The sequence below is a fragment of the Monomorium pharaonis genome, chromosome 4, assembly GCF_013373865.1.
Source record: "Monomorium pharaonis isolate MP-MQ-018 chromosome 4, ASM1337386v2, whole genome shotgun sequence".
In the NCBI taxonomy this organism is placed as follows: Eukaryota; Metazoa; Arthropoda; class Insecta; order Hymenoptera; family Formicidae; genus Monomorium; species Monomorium pharaonis.
In genome coordinates this window covers 21,044,954-21,072,284 of record NC_050470.1, presented here as the reverse complement: position 1 = coordinate 21,072,284, position 27,331 = coordinate 21,044,954, and the positions used below count along the sequence as shown (strand labels likewise).

General features: G+C 32.8%; 2 protein-coding genes across 6 annotated transcripts in view; one reads left to right on the top strand and one right to left on the bottom strand.

The window, feature by feature from the left end:
* The window catches only part of LOC105836958 (RING finger protein 44), a 91,975-nt gene extending 65,007 nt beyond the window's left edge, over window positions 1-26,968 (bottom strand). Inside the window, exon 1 of the mRNA XM_036286409.1 lies at window positions 26,071-26,968. The gene's annotated coding sequence lies outside the window, so the exon portion shown is untranslated. The remainder of the gene's footprint in view (window positions 1-26,070) is intronic.
* On the top strand, window positions 807-27,331 carry LOC105839123. Of its 5 annotated transcripts, XM_012685193.3 has the most exons (3): window positions 24,655-25,599; window positions 25,728-25,966; window positions 26,998-27,331. In XM_012685193.3, exons 1-3 carry the CDS (start codon window positions 25,144-25,146, stop codon window positions 27,113-27,115), a joined length of 813 nt encoding a protein of 270 aa, XP_012540647.1. In that variant the 5' UTR covers window positions 24,655-25,143; the 3' UTR covers window positions 27,116-27,331. The 5 variants fall into 5 exon arrangements, 4 of the variants coding, with proteins under 4 accessions (XP_036142305.1, XP_012540647.1, XP_036142304.1 ...); XR_004963109.1 differs by lacking the exons at window positions 24,655-25,599; window positions 25,728-25,966 and adding an exon at window positions 807-3,276; XM_036286412.1 differs by lacking the exons at window positions 24,655-25,599; window positions 25,728-25,966 and adding an exon at window positions 19,777-21,578.

The window sequence follows — 27,331 nt, the reverse complement described above, 5'->3', positions numbered from 1 at the left end:
AATTCCCAAGAAATTACAGTTTATTAGAAAGGAAGAAAACTTTATAAAATCTTTTAGAATGAACCATGCTATCTAAGAAACGATTCGAATTTTGAAATAATGTATTATATAAACAACCAAATCTATTCGAATTTGCGAATTTGTTAATTAATATTTGCAGCCCATTTTTGAGCATGTACGAATAATTTTCACGAATGACAGTTTTGTATGCGATCGGCTAACAATAATCGAGAAACTGTCATTTTGCAGTATTCACAAAAATAGAACAAGAAACTAATAGTCAGGTTAGGTTAGGTTAGGTTAGGTTAGAATTTATTTCCTGACTTTTTCTCCGAAAGAGAGAGACAGTTGAAGATGACTAGAAAAATTCCTGAGAGACATTGTTACAATCGAAAAAATTATTTGTAAAGTGATTGATATTCCTTTATAAAAAGAATTTGATATAAATTTAAACAAATATATTTTACTTGCATGAAAAAAAAATGTTTTAGATTTTTAAGAAAAATTTATTCATTTTTATTCAATAACAATTTTTATGAGAAGAAAAAATATTGAAGTAAATCAACAATATTTATAAATAAAAACAATTTTTTTTAAGCTATTATTATCAAAACAATAACTAACTAATAACTAAATAATAACTAACTAATAATTAAATCAAATACTAAAACTTCATATATATATATATATATATATATATATATATATATATGTGTTATATTTTACTAATAAAATTTAAAAAATTATCACTCTCTAAATTGCAATTAGAGTATTTTTACTGATTTGGTATACTTGTAACTGTGATAATTAGCGAGTATTCACTGACTTTTAATGATTTTTACTTCAGAATTAGTGTATAATCACTAAACGATCAGTGTATTTATTTCACTAATTGGCAAGTTATGTACCGCTGAAATTAGTGTATTTTTACTGATTGTAATTTAGAGAAATTTTTTTAAGGAAAATTTTATATTTTTTTATCTTTTGTTGAGAGTCGAGAACAACAAGATCATTATTGATTGGTTCCATAAAGATACGTTTTCGGGAAGATATTTGTCGTTTTTCTCGCATCATCTCCGTTGTCACAAAATAGGAACAATTTATAGTCTAATAGATAGAGCAGTTATGTTATCAGATCCATATTTTTGGTTAAAAAAACCTCGAATTTTGCATCAATATATTATTGGACAATGGTTATCCATTGAATCTTGTTTTTCATGAAATTAATAACAGACTTAAGAAACATTTCAGTAATCAAGTGGAACTCACAGACCGTCAAATTAATCAGGCTACAACGAAAAGTCAACGCATAAAGAAAAAATATTTTGTATTACCTTATATTAGACATTAGTTTCGAAGTTTAACATTTTTTAACACAGCTGGTTTTTAATCGCGGTTATAATTATATAATGTTTATTGAATAAATTATATTGTTATTAGTAAGATTTGTCTTGGCTCGATATTGACCTGTTATCGTATTATTTTTGTGTTATATTTTTTCTTATATAATATATATATATATATACGTATATATAATATAATAATTGTTGACTTTTTTCATGTACACGTCTTACTTTATATCGCGTTTTATTTTAATTACCCTCAAGTTAATGTGTCATTAAATCAAACATATCACCATTCGTGGAATTATAGGACGATATATTTAATGACTTTGATGGTGGATAAATTTAGCGGTTCTCGTCGATACTCGTGGGAACTGAGCGGCGAGATCGCTAGAAAGTAGAATACTATATATGTATACGTAAAAGCGATATTACACCCCAGTCGAATTGTGGAGGCCGCAATGGCGCAACAATTGGAACAGACGCTACAAACTCCCTTATCCAAGTTATTACCGAAATATATCTCCACTCGATATATGTACACATATTTACCATCGCTGATGCAAATAACACGCCACACAACCGTTCTATTGTCAAACCGTGCAATGTTACCGGATCCAAAACTCCATAAATCATATGCTACATGCCAGTTAATCATAAATTAATTAGTAGGTAACGGAAATTATTATTAGCAATTTTATAATTAGCGCCATTTCATTTTCGAATCCAACATTCCCAATTTTAAGTCGTTATTTTTCTTTACATTTTTTGTTACATTAGATGATATCGTTCCAATCGAATTATTTTGTTTCATTCAAAGCTATTATATGTATAAATTCCAATCCAGGAAAAGGACTAGAATAGATAATAAAGATAAATTAAAAATCGATTTTTATTGCGCGAGAAAAAGTAAACTGATGTTCCGTTACTCCGGAAATTATTCATTTCCAAAAAGTTTATTTCATAATCAATTTAGAAGTGAAGCGCATTTTTAGATCAATCGCTAAGTTATCCCGTTTTAAATGTAAATATGAAAATTCCGACTTTGTTACTTTCAAAATTATATATCATAGTCTATTATCTCTCTCTTTGTTTTAGGTGACATACAAAATTTCGCGACTTTAGTTATAAAATATTCTACAACATAAAATAATCATAAAACAAATACCGCACACAAATACAAAATTTTTAAGACATAATAAAAAAATCTGTCCTTTTACCCTGCACGTTATGTTGCAAAAACAATACGTGAATAAATATATTTTTTATAGAAGCTATTGATATTTTTCATTGTAACTCTATTGATATCACATGAACCAATTTTATGTAACGATAAGAGTTATGTATTATTACCGTAGATCAATGGCTTAATTACTGACAATGTCCTAAATACTATAGAAATCAGATCTTAAATGCTTTTTTAATTAGAAGATTTCAATTTTACTTTTAATCAAATTATAATAAGACCTTAATAATTCGCGTAAAATCAAGTACAATGTATAAATAATTTATATATTTAGAAAAATCACATTTAAGATCAAATTTCCAGTATTTAGTGTTATTTAATAATGTTTGGATCTATCGTTCGCATTGTACGTAAGGAAATTAAAAACAAGCAGCATTGATGTTTTAAGATAGATACAGAAACTTTAGAGATTTTTCTTTATTTATAAGTAACACAAAACTATTTTTCTCAGATAGACAGCGCGATGGATACTTTTCACATTGCGGACCGATCCCGGACCCCGAAAGGCTCTCTCTTCCATCCCTACGAATACAGCCCTGGGACGCCACGGGGCTTAATATCTCTACGAGGGTAACAGAGAGGATGGAAGATAGGGGCGATCTTACGGGAGGGAGTGCTGATGTTGAACCATAAGCGCGGCGAAGGGACCGTCGAAAGGAAGAGAGGAGAAAAAGAAAGGGAAAAAAGGTAGGACCTACTCTGGAAAAGAGAGAGCGCCGTTGAGCGCCGTGCTGGCGAGTGAGGGCCCCTACCTCCGAAAGGCCGCACCCACACGGGTCCATACGATCCGGGGAACACCGCTGACACAGCCCTGAAGAAGCTGCCGAGTAAATACACTCTGTGACGCGCCCGTCCGCGCGAAGGATACCTTGAAGATACCGATGAAGCGACTATTTGAAATCGCTATCGTTTCGATGAGATTAGGTTCCCGCGTGGCCGCGACACGATTTTTATCCGCGGTTATTTAGACACAGCGTTTTTCATTTATAAAACTTGCTTCACGAATTCAACTTCCCTAAAATTACATTAGTTTTCAATCCTTGATCTCTTACTTCATATAATTAATATCTTGTCTAGGAAAAATCAGCGGTTTTTCTTTCTCGTAGACTATAGCAAAAATAATGGCAAAGAATCGCGCAGGAAAGCAAATGGGAAGAAAAAAAAGTCAAGAAAGAATTATGTGAATACAACCTTTGAACTGAACAAAATAAAATTCATAAATATTACAAAGTTCAAAATTTAGGATTGTAAATACGCTTCAGATTTGTTAATACTTTAGAAATAATAAACTCGACTTTTTGGATATCCAAATTATCCGGATGATTTGAATTTTAATTGAAGAACCACGTATCTGAATTTATAAATTTATTAACTCGGATCTATTATCTATTACCTACTACAAGAAATAAAACAGACAATTATCTGTGAAATGTAAAGTATTTCAAACTCGATTGTAATTTTTAACAGAAACAATTAAAATTAAAAAAAAATGCAATTATTTTTTGTATTGCTTACATTATTTTAATTGAAGTATACAGTAATTTTTTATCAAAACTGAAAAATGTTAACTAAATTTATTTAAATTTTTGTATAAATTTTGTTTATTTTTCTCACTACATAATTTTATACATAGGACATTCAATACTAAGTGAGACAAAAGTATCTATGCAAAATTTATTAAGTGAAAATAAGACGTTTGAAGGCTTTAAATTTCATGTGTACTTTATTAAAAAACATGTTTTTTTTTTCATTTAAAATTGTTACTCTAATATGGCGGTTAGAGTAGAAGAAAAACTTATTGAAAGTATTTAATTCATTGATCAGGTGGTCGAAAATTCACACAATTTATTCAAAACAAATTAATATATTTTGTTGATTAAAAGAAATGTTTGTTAAAATATTTGCATAGAAACAGAAAAAAATAATAATTACAATTAAAAAACAAATGTTAAATAAAGAAATATTTAGTTTATTGAAAAGTTTTCCTATTAAATTTAAAAGATCAAATATAATATCAAGAATTAAATAAATTTGTTTTGTAAATTAAAAAATGTTATTTAAAAATCTGTATATTTTTCAGACTATTTTTGATCAACATAACATTTAAAATAGTCAAATAATATTTAAACTAATTATAAAATTATTGAACACGTATTCATATGCTAGTAAAGTATTTAATATATTACACTGTCAAAAGACACATTATTTACTTTTATTTTTCATTTTATGAAGCTCAATTTTGGGATTTATTTCAAAACGTTATTATAATTTCCTAAAAACATCGAAGAGGCTTATAATGCTGCATCTTTTTTTTATTGATTTTTTAATTATGAGAAACTTCTCTGTGCCTAATATTGATAATGTCGCGTATAACTTAATTGATTTTAAATTATTTAATTGCTTAAATAAAAGAACTCTTTAACATAAAATTCTAATTCTTTTACTATAAATAAATTATTTATTTATAATTATAAAACGATTTATTTAGACTTTTATTTTTTAAATACATATATTCTTATTCAACTGCAATTTTTATATTTAAAAGTTTATTTTTTATTTTTACATTTCAATATTACAAATTAAAGATATCTTCTTTAATTAAAAGGTTTAAATTTAAAAAATTACTTTATATATTTAAAACATAATTTTTTGATCATATAAATATTTTCTTAAGGGAATGCTGGAATTGTCTGTTTTACTGATTGAACACTAATTATTTTCGGATAAGCTTGGTTCTTAATGGATTTCATAGAATTGTAAATTCTTCTCCAGAATTAAAATATAGACAATAACAAACGATGGCTAACTGCAAGTTCATGTAAAAAACGAAAAAAATGAGAAAATTATACTTTTGTGCAGCCGTCTCGTGACTTTAATCTGCAGCACTAATTTTTAAAGACTATACGTACAAAATAACTGTTATGCACCGTTGTCATTACAGGAAAGAATAATAATGTGCTTCCAGAAATGAGCTAAAAGCTTTTGGTATAAGAGAATAATTTATCTGAAAACTTCATATGTGTGAATGCAGATTCGGAAGAAGTCGATAAGTAGAGTAATATGAAAAAATTTTTTTCGTTCTCGATATAAAATCCAATTTGATATTAATAGATATTAAGATTGATATTAATATGTGTACTTTAATTCTGGAAAAGAATTTCCAAATCTATAAAAGAAATCTCATTAATGATGTGCACGAATGATTCTACATTATCAACCCCATGATCAAGTTTGAGAGGCAGTCCAGCATCTCCAAATCTAACAAACAAATCTAACATATTTTTTTTTACTTAAGAGAAAGAAATTCAAAGAATTACATTTGTTTTAATAAATATTTTTCTCAGTGTTGAAGCAAATTGTTTATTCGTGTTTATTCGCGCTTGTTTACTTGTTTTAAATCCGGTTTAACGCATGCGCCTTTTCAATTCTACTAACTCACGCTATGATGGTTTATTCACTGTGAGGAAAAATCTGAAATAAACAAAATTTATTCTGCATTGTAAAAATAACTATGTAAAATTACATGAACAAATGTAAAATTTATACAATTTATGCGGTGTGTTGTATTACCGTGTTCAATTATAAATTTAATGGAATGTATAATTTTCATGCATTTGTCGTTCATGTAGTTTTCCATTGTCCATTTTTTACAGTGCATAAAAAAAAGTATGGATTCGTGCGGAGCCGCGCCGCGTGATCGTTAAGCGGCTCTCGGCCAGAACTCGCAAAACAATGTCGAGAGCGAGAGACTACCGCGTGCGCGCACGTTCGCTTTTCAGCTCCGCGGACGCGAGGCAAAATTCATTCCCGGGAATTTTTATCCGCGCTGTTATCGGCGTTGAGAATCTCTTCTACTCGAAATTATATCTCGTATCGTAATATCACGTATACGAACTGCCGTACTACGCTCACGCGGCCGCCGCTGCGCAGCGCTGCGTTCTCTCTCGTCGTAAACGAGACCAGACGCTCAAAGGCCAGACGCGCTATCATGGCCGAGCACACTGAGCGCGCTGATAACTCCAAGTTAAGCCAAAATCAACACGCCGCGCTGCTGCGGGTCGAGTACCGCGCGACGCAGCTGCTGCTGCGAGTGCGTCACGTCGGGTGACAAAGCTCAAGATGCTGTCTCTCTCACACACACACACACACACACACTCTTACGATTCGTTTATAGACATAGCGTATTAAGCGGTTCATCAAATTCGATATTGATAGAAAAGGTCGCTTCTTCTTTCTCCTTTCCCCGGACATCCGTCCTTATAAAAACGCGCATGCTGCGCTTTAAAGAAAAGCTACTTCTGCGTTAAAAGGAAAAGGAGGCGTCTCCCCCTCCTCTCTACACTTTTCACCGCTTGCCGCGGTTTTATTCTATACCTTTCGTAGCGTTTCTCATGATGTCTTCTCCCTCTCCGTTTTTCCCCTGCTCACTCTCTCTCTCTCTCTCTCTCTCTCTCTCTCTCCCGTCCTCTCTCTCGCCTCTCGCTCTCTCTCTCTCTCTCTCTCTCCTCTCTCTCTCTCTCTCTCCTATCTCTCTCTCTCTCTCTCTCTCTCTCTCTCTCTCTCTCTCTCTCTCTCTCTCTCTCTCTCTCTCTCCCCCCCTTCCCTCCCTTCCTCTCTCCCTCTCTTTCTTTCTCTCTTTACCGAAATCCCAGACGGGAAAGTGAGTTTCAGAACATGACTGTTAATTTTACGCAACGAGCGCACGGTCCGCGCTCGGTAGGAACGAGTTCTCCCTTCGCTCGCTACCTCGTGTGTTTATCGGAGATCCCGGATCGATAACCGAGTTTTCCGACTGGTCGACGGTTCTCGTTGGTTTCTAGTCTCTTCATGCAGACTTTAGTTTTATTGAGATATTGTGCCGATATAGCACAGAATATAACAACATTCCAGCAGTTTTGCAACAACATTGTGCAATATTTGAACAATATTGCACAAAGATTGCAAAGTTAAAAATGTTCTGTTTTGTATGGGTAATGCCGTAACGGATGACGTGAGCTCCAATTTCGTTCGTGTCCTGAATGCACGATGCATTTTCAGCGATTAAAACCGATAAGAAAATACATCGACAAAATTAACCTGATTAATAATACAATATAAAGGGGAAAATGCGCAGGTGTGTGTGTCCTAGTATCACTCCCTTCTCTTCCGTATTCCATTGTCGTCACGCACGCAGAAACATATTATAGTCACCCGCTATACCTTGAAAGAAAGACAAGCAAAACGTCTCGGGGATATATTCTTACTTCCCGATCCCGACGCTATTTATTCGTGAGCATTATAGAAAAATTGGGCAGATCTACGCACGTAAGATCTCCTCGAGAAAATCTATGTCTATGTGCAAGATCGCGTGCGAAATAATGCGGATTTCGTGCCGTTTACGGCGAGAGAGAGGATAAAAGCTTCGCTTTGTGTTCCCGATGATGATACATCGATGGGGACGTAGAAAAGCATCTTACAAGATAACAGTTACAATATTGTGCGTTAAGATATTTGTGATGTCGCGCCTTGTGTATGCGTTCTCCAGTGACAAATAATATAGTTCGTTTGTCAACATTTTAAATAATCGAGCCATGCACTGAGTTTCACAAAGTATATGCGAAAGGGGGACAAAGATGAGAATCGAAAGGAGGTAGGTAGAGAAGGCGAGCGAAGAGAGATAGCAGAGAAGCAAGAAAGATAAAGCGGGATGCAGACGGATAGGGTTGCTCCACTCTGTATCAACTATGCACCCTTATCAATTGGAAAATTGGCGCGCGCAATGGGAACGGAAGAGGAGGGGAAAGACTGTATCGCGTACGAACGAGGGTGACGGTGTAATGTAAGGACGGTGAGCATGAGAGAAACAGGGAGGGAGAGGACCAGTGCCGGATTTACCGTTAAACCGCCTTCGAGCCCGGTTATTGAAAGCTACCAGAGAAGTAACATTTTACGGAACTCTACATATCGTTATTTTTTCTTTCGTATTATCGACATTAATGATTTTATATGATTAATCTCTTATAAATTAATTTTCAACGCTATTGATGTAGAAATTTAACGTATTTTTGTTATTGTGAGTAAAGATAAAAGATATATCATATTTATAGTAACGCAAAAACGTGAAATATTACAGCAAAATAATTTGTTAGTAAATGAAATAGCAATTAAAATAGTTTTCGAAAAAAAAAATTTTAAGTACAAGTCACAGAATAAGGTTTCTGAAAATTAAAATCCGCTACTGGTGAGAGGGAGATAAAGAAAGAGAAGAAAGGAGAAAAAGTGGTCAAATAGAAAGGGAGCAAGTTGAGTTTACGTTTTCGGAACAGGGCCGTATCGATAAAAGAGTATCTCCGTTAATAATAGGCGATGAAATTTTTCTTGCTAGCAGAGAGAGCCACGTTCGCCGACGAGTGACATCGAAGATGTTGCCGTGTCGACGACCCGCATCGTCTATGCACCCTTGTGAATTGGAAAATTCCGCGCTCTCTAGCCTAGTCGAGAGACTCGTCGACACGGAGAAAAGTACTCGTAGAAAAGACAAGGACACACTTGGCAAACAACCGGAAAAGGGACAAGGAGAGAATTCAGAGAAAAAGAAAGAAGCAACATATAGAAAGAGCAAGAGAAGATAAAAAAAAACACAAATTAACATTCTCTACTATTGCGTGCATTCTCTATTATTGCGTGCACTAACAATTTACAACAATGACAATTCTTAACGTGCAATTCTTGACGTCCTTATATATTTTATTTTACTAGAATTATTCTTTAATGTCAATAAATTCAATTATTGAGTATAGAAGCTTACATTGACGCACGTATCTACACATTGTTCAAATAGTTTAAATTGCAGTTAAAACATGTTTCTTATTTTTTATTTTCAAAATTTATTTTACGAATCTCGCTACATTTTTAATCCCTTGTAAAATTAAAAAAAATTATCCTCACAGTCGCCTAAGAAAAGATCTATTCCAAATTCTGTCGTCAAAATTCAGAATGCAAAAGGTGGAACACCTTATATCTCGAAAGAGAGCGAGAGAAAGAGACGGAGAGTATGGGAGTATATAAAAAAAAGAGGGACATAGAGCGAAGGACTGATAAGGTTGCGCGAAGCGCATGCGTCACTCATCGTGGGCGTCGGAAACGTGTTGACACACGAGAGAAACCGAGAGCGAAAGAGGAGGGAGTCGAGAGAGAGAGAGGGAAGAAGAAAGATAGAACGTCGCGTGTGGCTCTAATGCCAGGACGCCCGTATATATGTATGCGCCGTCTCTCGATGCGGTTCCCATGCTGCGGGTCCCGTCTCTATCGTCGCCATCGGTCCTCGCGAGAGAGATCTGACGGCAGAGTCGCGCGTTGCCATAACCACCGCGCGACGAGTACCGGAGATCACGGAGATCCACGTTCGATCGATTGCGACGGGCGACGAGCTAATAAGGGGGAAATTATTGCGCGGGTTTAGAGCAGTGTACTCTCTCGCCCAGCGGCGAACCGTTCAGGGCCGAGGATCGAATCGCAGGATCCCTCGAATTCGGCGAACCACCGTAACTGTCCACCGTATCATATCACAAAAATAAAGAAAGAAGAAATATATACCGAGGCTTAGACAGTCAGACATTGCAATTAACGCGATTGTAAAATAATTAAGAATTTCGTAGATGCGGCGAATTTCCTATTCTATTTCTAAATTTATTTTACATCTATTCACATAACTACATTTCTATATGTAGCTATGAATAAACAGGAATCAATAGGCATTTTTCACTTTTTATGAATCGACCCACATAAAGTGTTCTCATCTTCCGCGTTTATCAGAGAATCAATTCGCAGAAAGTGAAGAAAAAAGAACATCTATTAAATTTTCTATTAAAAGGCGGTTTTACTATTGAAGTCAATAACGATACTATATATTTTTTTATAATTTTTACTACGGCCAATAACTTGAAATTATTAACATTTTCGATAAGAAAATCAATTGCCGAATTAATTAAATATTAGAGATCTTATCGGTTTGATTATATTATTAACACAAAAGTTATATACTAAAAGTTTTATACCCCAAAAAAACTTTGATGTGATTTTTCTCTCAGTCTTCGTAAAGTTGGGTCATTGTCGCGTGTCAAGCGTCTCGTATGCGCGTTCAGAGAATTCGTTTCAGAGACAGGTGAGACTTTGAAGGAAGGGCAGAAAGAGAAGATGGGGAGAAGGAGGAGAGGGTGGATGCGCAGGTCGACTTCGAAGGGAACGTCGCTTCGAATAATTCTGGGACGGTATTCATACCGTCTTGCGGGTGCTTTGTAATTTCAGAGCGTCGTGCAGGACCGTAACTATCGTGCTGTAAAAGAGTGCGAAATAATGGAGGTCTATTTTATGTTCTCTCTCTCTCTCTCTCTCTCTCTCTCTCTCTCTCTCTCTCTCTCTCTCTCTCTCTCTAATTTAGAAGAAAATCAGGAAAATCAACGAATATTTCATAATTATACACATGGAAAGAATTTTTGCTTAGAATTTATTTTTAAAATCATGGCAGAGCCAAAGGATAACATAAAGAATTTTATTTTTAGTAAATAAAATTTAATGAAATTTAAGTAAAATTAAAATAAAGTTCTTCTAAATATTGTCCAAGTTGAGAGGTGATTATCATAATTTTGAAAGTATTATAAATTCTAAAGAAAAATTTTCTCTGTATGAATATACGTATCGCGTCTATGTATGTACAATATATTATCAATATTATATGATTGCTGTACGTTGTCTTCTAAAACGCGAGATATATTACAAACTTAACAACAGAAATTCTTTCAACAATTTAATAAATACATTTATTTTTTAAAGATGATTTTGTTGCTCTTATATTTCTTTAAGATTTTTCAATCTATCAAGCCCCATATTTTAACACAAAAGCCGTCTGTCGACCTTTCCTCGTATCCTTTTTCACAAATGGAACGTTGCGCATCGATGCACCCGCTCCATTCGAAAGGACAGTGGTTGTGTCACGGGGGTGTTCGATCGCACCGGAGTTCGCAGAGAGTTCGCAAACGATCGACGCGCCCATAGGCGATCCATCGTCCGCTAAATTATTACGCTGCGAGGAGCGAACACGGAGCGCGTCCGCGTCGCGCAAAGTGGCTCTTATAATTTGCTTCATAATGTAAGAAGAACGGCGAGGAGAAGTAGGAGGAGGCAGAGAACACGCGCCGCGCCACACATCTATAATTTCTGTCTATGAGTGGCTGTCGTTACAAAGACTATTTTTTCATGAAACTTTCAGGATCTTGAGTGCGTTTATAATTCGCGAGTTCCAACCAGATAAGACCTCCATCGACTCGACGAACTCGAGTCCTGCAACGAACTCGTTTTCCCATGAAGCGGATGAAGATATACCAATTACCGTATAATGATTACCGTGAAAGCTCGAGTGTCCTTTGTATAACGTATTACGCAAAGGACGAAAGGGATCTCTCTTGTCCCAGCTCTGCTAACTCCTCGGTTGCTTCGTCTTGAATCACCTGAGTACACGTGAAACCACGCCAAATAGCTATGTAAAGGCATAGTTAGAATTCTTAAAATCTCATATAAAATTTACTGATAATCCCTAAGCCTCTTTATGCTATAATAAATACTTTCTCTAGAATTAATTTCCTCAACATATGTGAAAAATATTGTAATTGTAATATAATTCTTACTGTTCCAAAATATAATAATGGAATATTATAATGAAATTTACATTTTTTAATTATTTAAAGATATGTAAATTTTATATTTTGCAAAAAACTGTTGTAATTATTCGAATATTTTAATAGAAAATTCTAAACAGTTATATTCCACTAAAGAAATATTTCTTAGAGAAAAGAAAATATTTGCTAATACATAGAAAGAAATATTTCTTTAGATTATATAAAATTTATTAAGGGGATCCTAAAGTCGTCTGTTTTTAAAACCGACAGAATTATCAATTTGTTCCAATGTCCAACTTTTTATTGCATTTACAAAATTAAAAATCCTTCTCCACATTAAGTATAGACGATAACAGTGTGCGACGTAACGATTTATATAAAAAATAAAAAAAAAATTTCTTAATTGCCGGCGTCTGGCGTGGACTCGTCAAAAATGTGTTGATATAAGTTGTGCATCTTGTACGTATAAATCAAGTCAGATCCACACAAATGAACATTAAGGAACAATACTATGCTTTTAGATTGAGCGTAGGCGTCTTAATAGAAAAGAGTACACATTGGGTAAACATTTCGTGTCTCAAAAGAGCAATCTGAAAAAATTTTTTATATTCTTGTATGAAAATTCAATTCATAAGCTGATATTAATACATAAACTTTAATTCTGGAAAGGATTTCTAAATCTATAAAAGAAATATATACAAAATTTTGTTAATGACGTGCACAAATGACTCTACATTATCGACCTCGATCAAGTTTGACGAGCAGTTTAGCATCCCCTTAAGAACAGAAATATATGCTTTGCGATAATCTAACAAAACTATTTATTTAAAATAACAAATACGATTATTTAATTTTTCAAATAATATCAATGTATCATTATTACAAATTAATCTTTTGTCTTACATATTAATTTTTTAAGTTAAATAATTTTATAATTTTATTAAAATAATTTGTTTCAGTATAAAATATTTATTAGCAATAAAATAATTTTTTTATTCAATAAATGTTTATATTTGGTTAATTAAACTTGTTAGTCAATACTACTTTTGATATAAATGGGCGAGTTCTTGTGCCAATGGGGTGCAAAGTATATTTTTGCTGAGAGAGTTGATTGGTCGAGAGTCATGTCAACGACTAGTTATTCTATGCTCGCTCCACTACTTTTTAAAATGATTAAAGTATTGCCACCCCAATTAAAATGCCAATGGTCTTAATCGTTCTAAAAAGTATGGATCAAGCATTTTTGCAGAAGATTTAAATTCGAGAACTATTTGTGCACACCCATGAATAAAACTTTTTTATCTCTCAAGTGTAAACATTTTAAACTGGCTGCACACTAACGCGATTTACAATGTACAATGTGCAATGTCCAATGCGCATCATTGTTTTTTTGAAAAAGCAGAGTTTTTATTCGATATCGCGCATTGCGCGCAATGTAAATCGCACTGGTGTGCAGCCAGCCTTACATGCGAGAATGTGGCCGCCTCACGGCGAACGGTTGAATTACCTGTTCGCGCGCACGATGAATTGCGCGAAGGGATAATGTCATAATTTCAATTAATGTTTGTTTCGAATAAAACACTAAGTGAAAGAAACAACTCCTTAAATCAAATATATTTTTAAATATTCTTATTTTATTTAATATTTTATATAAAGTGTTATTTGATTTATAAAAAAATATTTTGAATAGTAATTTTTCGTTCAAATAATACTGTTTAATACAACAAAACAATACTTTTTTTTAGTCATAAAGATAATGTTTTGTATAACATTATGTTGTTTGAATATAATAAATCCAAAAATAGAAAAAATATTCAAAAAAATCTTTTTTTCTGTATAGACAGAGAAATATTTTTGTAGATTTAATAAAATTTATTAAAAGCAAAAAAATACACTTTAAGAGAGTTCCTCTGCTCAGGCTCGGCACAACAAGTGGCACAGAGGTTCAAGTAAAGAAAAATATTCAAATTACTATCTTGTTGCCTTCTATTTTTTTGCTGTATATGATCTAAAGTTAATGGTGAATATAAGAAAAAAATCGGCTGTAAAGTATTACCTTTATTACTGAAATAATTTTTTTTTAATTAAGAATAAACAGCTAAAATGTATTATTGTAAAGTTTCACTAACATTTGTTCATTACTTTTATGTTTAATACGACAATAAGAACTAAAAAATCTTGAAAATTTATCGATTTCCGTAACAGCCCATGTTAATAAAATATTTAATATCTAAATAACTAACTAGTTCAGCTTTCTGAAATTTTAACAGTCAATTTATATCACTAATTTGAACTTCTCTACAAAGTTTCATGAAAATCTATTCATTTTGATTTAACAGTGGAACTCCCTTAAGATAGTTCGAACAAAACTTTACGTGAAATAGCAAATACGATTATTTGATTTTTGAAATAATGATTTTTGAATAATGTATCATTCTATCACATTCAGATTGGAATGCCAACGTTTTAATTGTCCTAAAAAAGACAGATTGAGCGTTTTTGTGAGAAGTGTTCTCACTTCGGGAACTATGTATTTGCTCGGGTTTAGAAATAAAGCTTCTCTCAAGTGCGCGCATCTTACACGCGACAAAGTAGCTGCCTCGCGACGGATAGTCGAACTAGTTTGCACACGCAATGGAGTGCATTTGTTTGAAAGTATTTTTTATTCATTCAATAATATTGAGTTTCTTATCGCAAATAAATTATTTCTTTCATTTAACAAAATATCTATTTAAAAGCCCTTTTATACATTCAAGAATTAGGTTTCTTATTGCAAATATACTATTTCTGTCGTTCAATAAAATATTTATTTCAAAATATTTTTATTTATCCAGAAATATTGAGTTTCTTATTGTTCAAATAAATTTTTCTTTTGTTTAACAAGATATTTATTTGAAAGTACTTTTACTTATTCAAATGCATTAGGTTTCTTATTACAAATACAGTATTTCTTTCATTCAACAAAATATTTTTTTTATTCAACATTATTCAACATTAGGTTTTTTATTACAAATAAATGGTTTTCTTCGTATAAAATATTTGTCTTTACGTGATTTTATTCATTTAAAAAACTTGAGTTTCTTATTATTTACTATTTTTAAGGCTAGGCAGGTAAATATTTGCGATAGAACTTGTAGTGTCTGATTCAGCAGACATGTAAATTCGCCTTAAGGAAGTTCCGCTGCTAAATCAAAATGAACAAATTTTCATGAAACTTTGTAGAGAAGTTCAAATTAGTAATATAAATTGACTGTCAAAATTTCAGAAAGCTGAACTAGCTAGTTATTTAGATATTAAATATTTTATTAACATGGGCTCTTATGGAAATTGATGAATTTTCAGGATTTTTCAGTTTTTATTGTCGTATTAAGCATAAAAGTAATAAACAGATGTTAGTGAAACTTTACAATAATACATCTTAGCTGTCCAGAAAAGTATTGGAAAAATTTTGAAACGATGCATTTGCTCGTTCAACTAAAATAATTGATAAGATAAAAAAAGTTTACAATAATCAAAGTAATACAGCACGTAAGTGTGGTAAATGTGTGCTAGTGATATAACATGAATTTCAAATTGTTGTATTTAGTTATCTAAGGGTGGTATAATAGTGAAAAAAGTGTTTATTCTTAATTTAAAAAAAAATTATTTCAGTAATAAAGATAATACTTTATAGCCGATTTTTTCTTATATTCACCATTATTAACTTTAGACCATATACAGCAAAAAAAGGATGGCAACAAAATAATCATTTAAATATTTTTCTTTACTTGAACCCCTGTGCCACTTATTGTACCGGGCCTGAGCAGAGAAACTCTCTTAAGAAAGAAAATACCTTTAGGCGGGTGAAAATGAGTCAATTTTTATGAATTTTTTGAAAAGAAACGGTTTGTCTTACATTTTCGAAATTTTAGATATTATTTATTATTACTTTTAACTATTATAACGTATTTTTTTATTATGAGATATTTAAAAATAGCGGAGATATGGCACAGTTTGTTGGGAAGGTTGTAACGCAAGTTCTCAAACAGCGTAACTTCTAGCCTTTGCTGTATTGGTCTAAAACAAAAGACGTAAAAATGTTTTAATTATTAACATTCATACGGTGTGCGTAAACCTAAAAAAAGTGAATAAAATGAAAATTAAAGAAATCGCACATTTTTTTTTAATTTAAATTTTACACGAAATTAAAAATTTTTGATAAAGCGTGCGAATTTAATTTACGCACATCGTATGAATGTTAATAATTAAAATTTTTTTACGTCTTTTGTTTCAGACCAATACAACAGGGGCTAGAAGATACGTCGTTTGACAACTCATGTCACAACCTTCCCAAAAAACAGTGCCATATCTCCCCCATTTTTAAATATTTTATAATAAAAAAACCGTTTTAACAGTTAATAGTAGCAATAAATACCTAAAATTTAAAAAATGAGACATGCCGTTTTCTTTGAAAAAAAATTAACTTATTTTCACCCACATAAAGGTATTAAAAACTTACTCTCTAAATCTTAATTAGTGGATATTCACTGATTCGCAGTGGCATACTTATAACTGTAATAATCAGTGAATATTCACTGTCTTTCAGTAATTTTTACTTTAGCATTAGTGTATAGTCACTGAAAGATCAGTGTATTTATTTCACTGATTGTCAGTAAAATATATACACTGATAATCAGTATGTATATCACTGAAAGTCAGTGTATTTCCACTGATTTGGTCGAGTTTTTACTAATTGTGATTTAGAGAGTAAGATTACATATATATAATTATTATAGAATCTTTTTATAATATACTTACATTATAATTTTTATTGATATATTTAATACATTACTAATTTTTATAGTAATAATTAAATTAATAATAATAAATACTATGATAAATGCTAACGTTACATTTTACAGCTACATTTCAGTTTTACAGCGAAATATTATGAAAAGAAATACATTTTTATATAATTTACTTATTTTTTATATAATTTACTTATTTTTTATGTAATTTATATTCTTTTTATTGAATATTAAGTACTCTTTAATCTATTTTTTAACGATGAAATTGCCGAATCGCTCAATTATAAGAAGACAGCGGCGGAGTTATGATTGCACGATTTAAAGCCTTCGGCACACAATACGATTTTTCATGCTAAATCGTATACGAGGCGTCTTATTATGTATCCTCATTGGCTTACAATTGGTGATATAATCATCTGAGTCAATCAGGACACGTATTAAGATGCCTTGTATGCAATCTAGCATGAAAAATCGTATCGTGTGGCAAAGGCTTAAGGGGATCCAGGAGTGCCTTTGAAATTTGATCGAGGTCGATAAGGTAGAGTCATTCGTGCACATCATTAATGAGATTTTATATGTATTTCTTGTATAGATTTAGAGATCCTTTTCCAGAATTAAAGTACACATATTAATATTAATCTATAAATTGGATTTTATATTGAAAACGAAAAAAATTTTTCTCATATTGCTCTACTTATCGACTTTTTACGTGTACATAACCCAAATTTTCGTTTTTTCATTTTCCAATTTGCGGAATGCGAATCTTTTTTTCTAGGATTCTAATCTTATTTCTAATTGCACGATATTATTCCTGAGAGTTTTTTCTAGGGGGCGACGTGATTATTTTATACATATAAACTATAGATTTTTTGTATGAAGCAAATATTGTCGTTAGGTGACTAATAAATAACAATTTTTTTTTATTTATCAGAACAAATCGTACGTCGCCCCCTTCATTTTTGTGCGTACTTTAATCCTGTAAAAGGATTTTGCATTCTGTTACTCCAATTCGAAAATCCAAGTTTCCAAAAAAATGTCGGTAACTCTGTCACTCCCGGATCCCCTTAAGTCTTAACTAGTAAACCGCTAGACGGATCTTCGGAAAAGCTGCTATGTGTGCACCGGTCTTTCTGGCCCGTCTATTGAAAAATTCTATGCATTTATAAGTATGCGCGCTGTACAGAATAGCCAGGCTTCCCGGTTCTGTTGTTGTTACTTATATATTTTTTATTCGTGTTCCCAAGTGCGTTTTTAATTCACGATTTAACAACAGAGCGTAAATCTTGCATATTGGTAAAACAGACAGGTCATTCTCAGACCAAAGCTCATCTCTTTCCAAATCGAATTTTTAATTCCTAAGTGTATCATGAAGTTCACCTTTCATCACCTTTTTTGCTGTTATATCAAGCAATACGTTGCAACTTGTATATTTTGCATAAAAATTTAGTCAACAAGAAATATAAATATGATTACAAATTAAGCCCAAATATCTTTAAAATACATGTCTTATTTTATAAATCTATACTTTATGATCTTTTCAGAAACATATTTGTAAAAAGATCCTATCGATTTAGGTTCTGTAGTTATTTTTAACTAATTATAATCTTGTTAATTAACTGATTATATTAATTTTTTCGTAAACATGGAATTGATTCTTTTAGTACGCTCCGTTTTTAATAATTCACTCCATTTTAATAATTCGATTATAGTTCTTCACATAACAAAGTTGTGACGCACGTATTGGACAATTTGATAAGTCTTATATAGAATGTACACATATACCGGATATCCTATCAACCGCAGATACTAAAAGCCAAGCTATAAAAATGCCTATTCATTGAGTCATTAATTTAAAAAAATAAGATTTCTTTGTATGCATACTAACTATTGAATATTTATCGCATAAATAAAAGTCTACTTCAAATTCATCTAAATTTGAACTAAATAAATACAATTAATACCTATATTAAAAAGAATGGATAAAAATCTACTTCAAATTCGTCTAAATGTGTACTGAATAGATACAATTAATACCTATGTTAAAAAGAATAACCTTATTTATGCAACTATCTATCTGGCAATAGATATGTAAGTATCAGTATAGTTTGGATCGATACTCTTTATTTATGTAAGTATCAGTTGCACAAAATCCAACGAGCTTTTAATAGATATTAACTTTTTATTCTACATTTCTTCTACACAGGATAATCATTCATTATGTGTGTACATATATATATACACACACACACACACACACACACACACACACACACACACACATATATATATATATATATATATATATATATATACATATATAATATTTTTTTATTATTTTTACAAGTATGAGAAATTCCTTAATATCGCTTAAATACACTGACAAAAAAGGATATTTGATTCAAATAAAATTATTTGAATACTACTAATAACAAATTTTATAAAAGTAAAATAAAGGAGAAGATAGTAATGTGACCACTGCAGATAATATGGCTACTCATATTATCTCCATTATTAGCTGAAGAATTCTAGTAATTATTTATGGTATCATTTATTTAGTAGCATGCCGTTATATGTATAGTGACACTAAGGGCCGATTTCACCAACTCCGGTTACCTCGGCCGATTATTCCATTGGAATTGACCAATCGTATTTGTCGTTAAGCAAAATTAACAAATGCGATTGGTCAATTCCAATGGAATAACCGACCGGTTAAGGTAACCGGAGTTGGTGAAATCGGCCCTATGACAAAACACAACAGTGAATATTATCACCCAAATGTATATACACTTGAGTATTTTCTTGTTATTCAATTCTTTGTTCGGCTGTACATATTTCGAGTTATACAAAACTAAACAATAGTATAGGATTTTGCTAATATAGCTAATCTAAGCGTGCTCGTAATATGGTCACTTTCGAAATCTCCATATTGAAAAAACTCCTCAATAAATCGATTGTACTGTTAATCTATAATTCACGTGACATGTATGCTTGCGACAAAAGAAAGAGGTTACGTGTAAATGTATGTATTATGTAATATTTAATTTTTTTCTATAATTATGCAACAATATGTTTTGAGTGCGTTCCACTTAACGCTTTCAACGCTCATGAGCATTATTTGTCCTTGTTTAATATATGATAAACAACAAGGATGAAATTATTCTGCGATTGTTGTGAGTGTTATAACCTTAATTAAGGTTTTTATTTCAATTAACAATGAATAATCATCTGCTTGCATCTAACAATTTAATGAATATAATTTTCTAACAAAATATTGTGAATTTTTTAAATAAAACATTTTTTACATTGATTTTGGTGGTGATCATATTACCATCCTTGTTTCTCTTCAATCCATTATGCAGTGTTGCTACATTTTTATAAATAATATGTAATATTGTAAATATTTCATAACTTTGAATTTAAAATCTAATAAACAACACTTTGATGAATATAATCGTTAAGTTTTAATTTAAAATATTGGTTGTTAACAATGTTATTAGATAAAATATAAATGGGTGGCCATATCACCACCTTCTCCTCTATTCAAATAACTATTTATTAAAATGAAGTATTCTTTTTTATTAGCGTATATTTTCCCTAATAACATAGACCTCCTAAAAACAGCTATAGAACTAAGGACATACGTTTCTGTTCTTAGAATGTCCTATGGATGTTCTATACATATCGTGTGCTATTTGGGATAATATTTCTATAAAGTATTTATATTTTGTTTAAAAAATATATGCATAAATAGTATAATTAAATACAGTGCTCTCAGTTATTCACAGAAAAGTGATTCGCAGAACAAAATTATCAAATCATAAATATACTAAGAATTAAGGAAAATATTTATTCTCAAAAGAATAATCCAAAATATTTCAGCCCAAAAGAATATAATTCGAAGACTATAAATTATATAATAAACTAAATGATTTATTTTAACCGTAATTTAAGTTGTTAAAAATAATTAAGAATAAAAAAGAAAAGCATTTGTTTGCACCAAGATTTTCATCAATTCGGATTCACGAAGCGTCGATGCTAAAATATCAATGGAAAGCTGTCGATAGCATCTCCAATATCGAAGTATCAGCGAGCGTCCATGGCTGAGAGGACACCCCGTATGCAGAAACGCAATTCCCGGCCGGTATACACACACACGCACGCGCGCGCGCACGCGACACACACAGATACACACACACACACACACACACACACACACACACACACACACACACACACACACACGACACAGAATCGATCGAAGGGCGTCACACGCGTACGGATTTAAAGGGTCAGCGGCTTAAATGCTCGCCCAGCGATGTACCGTTAATTGCTAAGATCGGCTGTCCGCGTTCGTCCACCTTCCATACGTATAGGAGAAAATACGCAAGTATCATTCAATTCTCGTTCGTACGCGTTTGATCGCATTCGATCTTCCGGCCAGTCGTTACTTCACGACGTTAAGCCCACGAGATATGCTGGCCGACGAGACGGAGATGGGAAATGCCCGTCCCTCGTATATATACGCTACAAGTACATGTCATATATGCGGGTATGTACGTGCACTGCAATGTTAAGACACTGTCTGCGTTCCTCTCAACATCCAATTCCACGATAATCCAATTTTTTTTTTATTTAACAATAATAATAGGATCGATGAAAATGTTAAACGGATAAAGATGAAACCTATATCAATCTATAGCAAATCTTAATCCCGAATAAGTATTATAATTTTTACTATCTCCAGTTTATATAAACTACACACTACATTTTTGCCGATCTTGAAACATAGTTATTTATATAAAGCTAGAATGCGTAATTTCACAAATTGACAAGCACTTTAATGGCATTGATACTTAGCATTTATAAGATTCTTTTTTTTTTAATTATACTCTGTTTAGATTCACAAAGTATCAATATTGAATTGATTATATGCAAGATGTAATTAAATCGGTCATTTGAAAAATAACTAATAAGTCAATTTTATTTAAATTAAAATATTTGAAGGAAACATTATACATAAAGGAGAAGGTGGTATTATGGCCACTGTAGACAATATGGCAACTCGTATTATCTCCGTTATTAGCTGACGAATACTAGTAATTACTAATGGAATCATTTGTTTAACAGCCTACCATTATGGCGCCAATATGACAATACACAGTACCTAACATTTGTTATAAGGCATTTTCACTTCTGAGAATTTTGAAACTTTTTTAATATACATTTTAACATCTAATTACACATACTTCTTCATTCTTTTTAAATTTAAACGTATTATCACTTAAATGTATATACACTCGAGTTTTTTTGTTATTTACCTTTTTATTCGGATGTACACATTCCGAATTATATAAAGTCAAACAATGACATAGGATTTTGTTAATATAGTCACATAAGCGTGCTAGTAATATGATCACTTTTGATCGTTTCTACCCAGCAAACACGTTTACGTCACAAAGATATAAAAATTACATATCTCCGGTTCCTTGTGATGTAACAATTATGTCGGATGTTACGCGAATGAAGCGAAGAATGTTCTCAAATTTGTCGTCACAGTTTGCTGTAACAGTGATGTTAATTACATGAAAAAATCTCATAATTGTTATGTAACAACTACATAACAGTGACAAAATATTTGCTGTAACGGTGATATATTAATTACATGAAAAAAATCTCATGATCGTTATGTAACAACTACATAACAATGACAAAATATTTATGAAACCATTGTAATATGGAACTTGGCACTGTGACTTCACAAATATGTAATTGTATATATCGTCGGCTAAATTAGAAAACCTTATAATTTCATTTTTGGACAAAATTGAGACATTATGTGCATATCGTTATAATATATTATATGTACATCAATATGCACATAATCTCAATTTTGTCCAAAAATGGAGTTATGAGATTTTCTAATTTAGTCGATGATATATGATATACTTGTCCGAGAAAAAAAAACTAGTTAAAATTGCTAAAACACTATTTGCACCAATATTAAGAATGAAATATATTACTGATTAATTACAATAATTTACTGAATTGTGAACAATATTTTAATAGTTTAATTTTTTTGTAAGCGTTGCAAAATATAATATTTATATTCTTGTAACTGTGGAAAATGTCTCTCAGTTAAATAAATATAATTTTATTATATATATAGTTTATGTGAACCTAGAAGAATAATTTAAAACTTTACCGCATTTTTATAGTACAATATTTTGAGGTTATGTTTTTTATTATTAAATTATAGACGTTAACGAATATAATATATTCTAAAAACAAATACCTGCAGTGATGAAAAAAAAAGAAAGAAAGTAAGGGTAAAGAGACAAATTATACGCGCGCGTATTGCAGTACATTACATACTTATCTTATTATAACTTATTGTTTACATGTGTCCTCGATTAAGGAGACACGCGGAGTGGATCGCGTCAAGTGAGAATCTAATTGTCACGACAATTATTGTATATATGCACTAATTATTAAACATTTAATATAGTTGAAAATACTATTCATTGGCACAAAAATAATTATCCATGGACTATATCCAGGTATCAGGTATCGAAATTTTTGTGACAAACTTTCATAACAGCTGGCGTGGAACTAAAGAGTTTGATGCGTTATTTATGTGAATTGTATTACATTTCAGTGATGTCATTTTCAAAGAACAAACAATTTTAGAGTTTTGTGATATAATCGTTACAGAACACGGTACACATTATATAGACGTAACGAAATCATGTAAAATTTACAGCTTTCAATAAATGGTTCTATGATGTAACTTACATTTTGTATTTGTTACGTCTTAATCATGGAACAAAACATGGATGTGATTTAGTTACATATAATTTATAGATCTGGGTTACGTAACAAATATATAATAATGAGTTGTAACAAAAATGTCATTACTATATTAAGTTGTCACGGTTGCATCACAAAGCCATCTCGCTGTTATATAACAAAGATATTTACATAGTGACCAGAAAATGATATAACCGTGCCAAAACGTGTTTGCTGGGTATAATATCAAAAAATTCCTTGATATATCGATTGTCATTATTAACCAATAATTCGTGACATGTATTAATTATTATTGCGACAGAAAGAAGAGATTACATATAAACTTAAAAATCTTACCTTTATTAAGTCTGTCTACTTTTATCTCTCTTCACAATTATGCTAGAGTTTTTTCTAACTTAACAATTTATTTTATATAAATATATAATTTTGTAACAAAATATTGTAATTTTTTTAAGCAAAACCAATTTTTTATTTTATGATGGCCATATTATCATCTTTTTTTTTCTTAGATATTATGCAGTGTACTTATAAGTAATACGTAATATAGTAAATATTTGATACCTTTGAATCAAAAATCTAATGAACAACACTTTAATGAATATTATATATCGTTAAGTTTTAATTTAAAATATGAATTATTAACAAAGTTATTGTATAAAATATAAATGGGTGGCTATATTATACCTTTTTCTCTTTCTCTCTCTCTCTCTCTCTCTCTCTCTCTCTCTCTCTCTCTCTTTCTCTTTCTCTCCATCGTTTATGTTATTTTCATTTTAGCATAAATTTTTTGTAAAAAAAGCATCGATTTTGATTGACTTTTTATTTATAATTTATTGTTAATGCAAAATAAATACATTTTTTTTAAATTCATATATATAAGTTTTAAGAACATAACTAAACTAAATATTACATAAACCAATCATGAAACATGTAAACAGATAAAAGAATTACAAAAAGAAAAGTGTTATATGTACTATATAATATAGTATTAAACATTGATATTCACGTGCGACAAGTGGCGACGAGATGCGCGAACCAGACTTTCCTTCTTGGCTGCGTTCAAAAACATCACCCGAGCGCCGGATATCTTTTTATTTTTGTTGTTTGTCGAATGTTAAATAAGGATAAAACGATACTGGAGACACCCGAATAATGTTTCTGAATGCAACTCTTGACGAATTTGTTTCTTTTCTCATATTATTCTTTTGTTTTTAAAAAAGCTATTTTCTAAAATTGTACGATTGTCCTGATCATTGGTTTGACATCGACAATACACGTATGTATACGTGCGAGTACCGCGAGTACCTATGTACGTACGTGACGTGCGCATGCACGCGTTTAACGGATACTTGTATACAAACAAACGTACGGTACAGTACACACGCGCACATATTCTCGATCGGCAGACAAAAGGATCAGATGTGCGTTGGAACGGGTGGGACGGGATGGGGGTGGGGGGAGTAGGAGAAAGGGGAAGGAAGGAAAGCGACGAAGGGAGGGGAGGACAGGCAGAGACGGAGATAGAAAAACACACAAGTCGCAGGTGCAGCGCACGGAGCGAAGCAACTGGAACCCTCTTGAATGTAACGAACACTTTTTTCCTCTCTCTCCCTGAACTCCTTTCTTGCCGGATCGTGGTGCATGGTGGCTACATGTTAATTTTCGTGCCGCGGATATATACGGGTAGCATTCTTATCGTGGAACCACCGCGCGCCCGCTCGCCTGGTTGCCTATACCGCTCTCCTTCGAGACAAAGGAAGGAGGTAAGGCTTGAACGCGGCATCAGGCAGCGACAACTCTCCCGTAAAGGAGGGCACAGCGCGCAACGCGTGTACGTTCCATCTAAAAAAAAGCCCCGCTGGAGAACGGTATCTCGGAATTTATTCCACAGACTTCATCGGAAAAACGCGTCGAGCCTCGAACGTCGATGAGTCGAGCGAGTCGGCGGCGGTGCCGAGGAACATCCTATAGAGCAACATCCTGTAGAGTGACGGAGGAAAATGGAGAAGTTGTAAGGAGAGCAAGAGGGGCCGAGAGAGCGTGGAGGACAAAGAGAGAGAACGGAAGGGAAAGCCACGTAGAGAGACAAAGAGAGCGATCAGCAGCAGCACAGCGGAGAAGAGCAATGGTGTGAGTGTGACAAGACGGTGGTGGAGAGGGGGAGAAGAGGGTGGTGGTAAACAGAGACAGACACAGAGCGCGCGTCCGAAATCTCGGTGGGAAAAAATTCCTACCTTTGGAGCCGGGCCGCGAGGAGCAAGGAGTATACTGCGGGGTTCCCTTTTTTCTCTTTCTTTCTTTTTCTCTCTGTCTCTCGCGACGTCTCAGAGCGACGTCATAGTCGTAGGCGTAGCTGACGCGCGAGTCGCGGCCATTTAATATAATGCGGCGTAGCGCGACGTAACGCTCCGATGAGAAAAACCGACCGACTATCGGTCGGCGGCGACGGTGGTGGCGGCGACAGCTCCCCACTAGTCAACACCGAGGTCGCCCCATGTCCCTCATCGTGCACGGTAAACGGCGGTGCCCGCGACCCCGCCCATTCAAATATCGTGTCGGGGCCCCGCCGAGGCCCCGCCGAGACACGTCGCGTCTGCACGGCGCCGAAAAACCAAACGTCCGCAAAAGAGACGTCGGGTCCCTCGACCCGCGCCAAGCACTGACCGTGTGACACCCGCGTCCGATTTCAATGCCCGCGACGAGGAGGCACGGACGGCGCCGACCACGACTCGCCGCCGCCGACCGTTTACTTCCCTCCCTCGCCCTTCTTTCGTCCTTCTTTCGTTCAGTGCCGGCATTAGTCGCTATTAGTCCTGGTCTAACAATAAAGATTTGAACTTAATTTAATATATAATATTAAATAAAAATTGACCAATCACAGTTGAGTATTCTTGTAAAAATCAACTGTGATTGATCAATTTCTTACGGCTAAAAGCTTAAATCTTTATTGTACACTTAGAAAACGTGCTCGAATTTGCACGTATGCGCACACAATATTTCGAATATTCTTATCAATGGCTATTGTGCTATATATATTTTGTATCTAATTTCATTCAGTAGGATTTATTTGATTTTGCTTTCGAAAAATCACGTCTTCGATTAAATTGTAGTAAATATTAAGTGATCAAGATTATTAAGATATTTCTCATTTATTTTCGCAGGGTACGAATGTACTCAGACGGAGCTGCGCGCGATTGCATAGTGCCCAGCGACTTTATCAACCTACCTTCTCCTGGTTACAATTATATACGAACTTCAGACGTGACCGCTACGAGCTGATAGCAGCGCTACTTGTCGGCTCCAAGAAGACAAAACGGGACGGTCGATATTATCGGCAAGAAGATATTTAGAAAATGAAAGACTTTGCATTCCCCAAAATTCACTATCAATATTGAAAATCTATTATATACATAGTGTAAATTGTAAATTTTACTGACAGTGTATATTAATGCGTAATCAAAAAGAAGAAACAAAAATATAAAACGTGTTTTTATA

Coding starts and splice junctions, on each gene's coding strand:
- LOC105839123 (XM_012685193.3), top strand. CDS start 25,144: ATGTACGTACGTGACGTGCGCATGCACGCGTTTAACGGATACTTGTAT. Junction 25,600..25,727: donor CTTCGAGACAAAGGAAGGAG/GTAAGGCTTGAA, acceptor TTTATTCCACAG/ACTTCATCGGAAAAACGCGT. Junction 25,967..26,997: donor CAGCGGAGAAGAGCAATGGT/GTGAGTGTGACA, acceptor TTATTTTCGCAG/GGTACGAATGTACTCAGACG.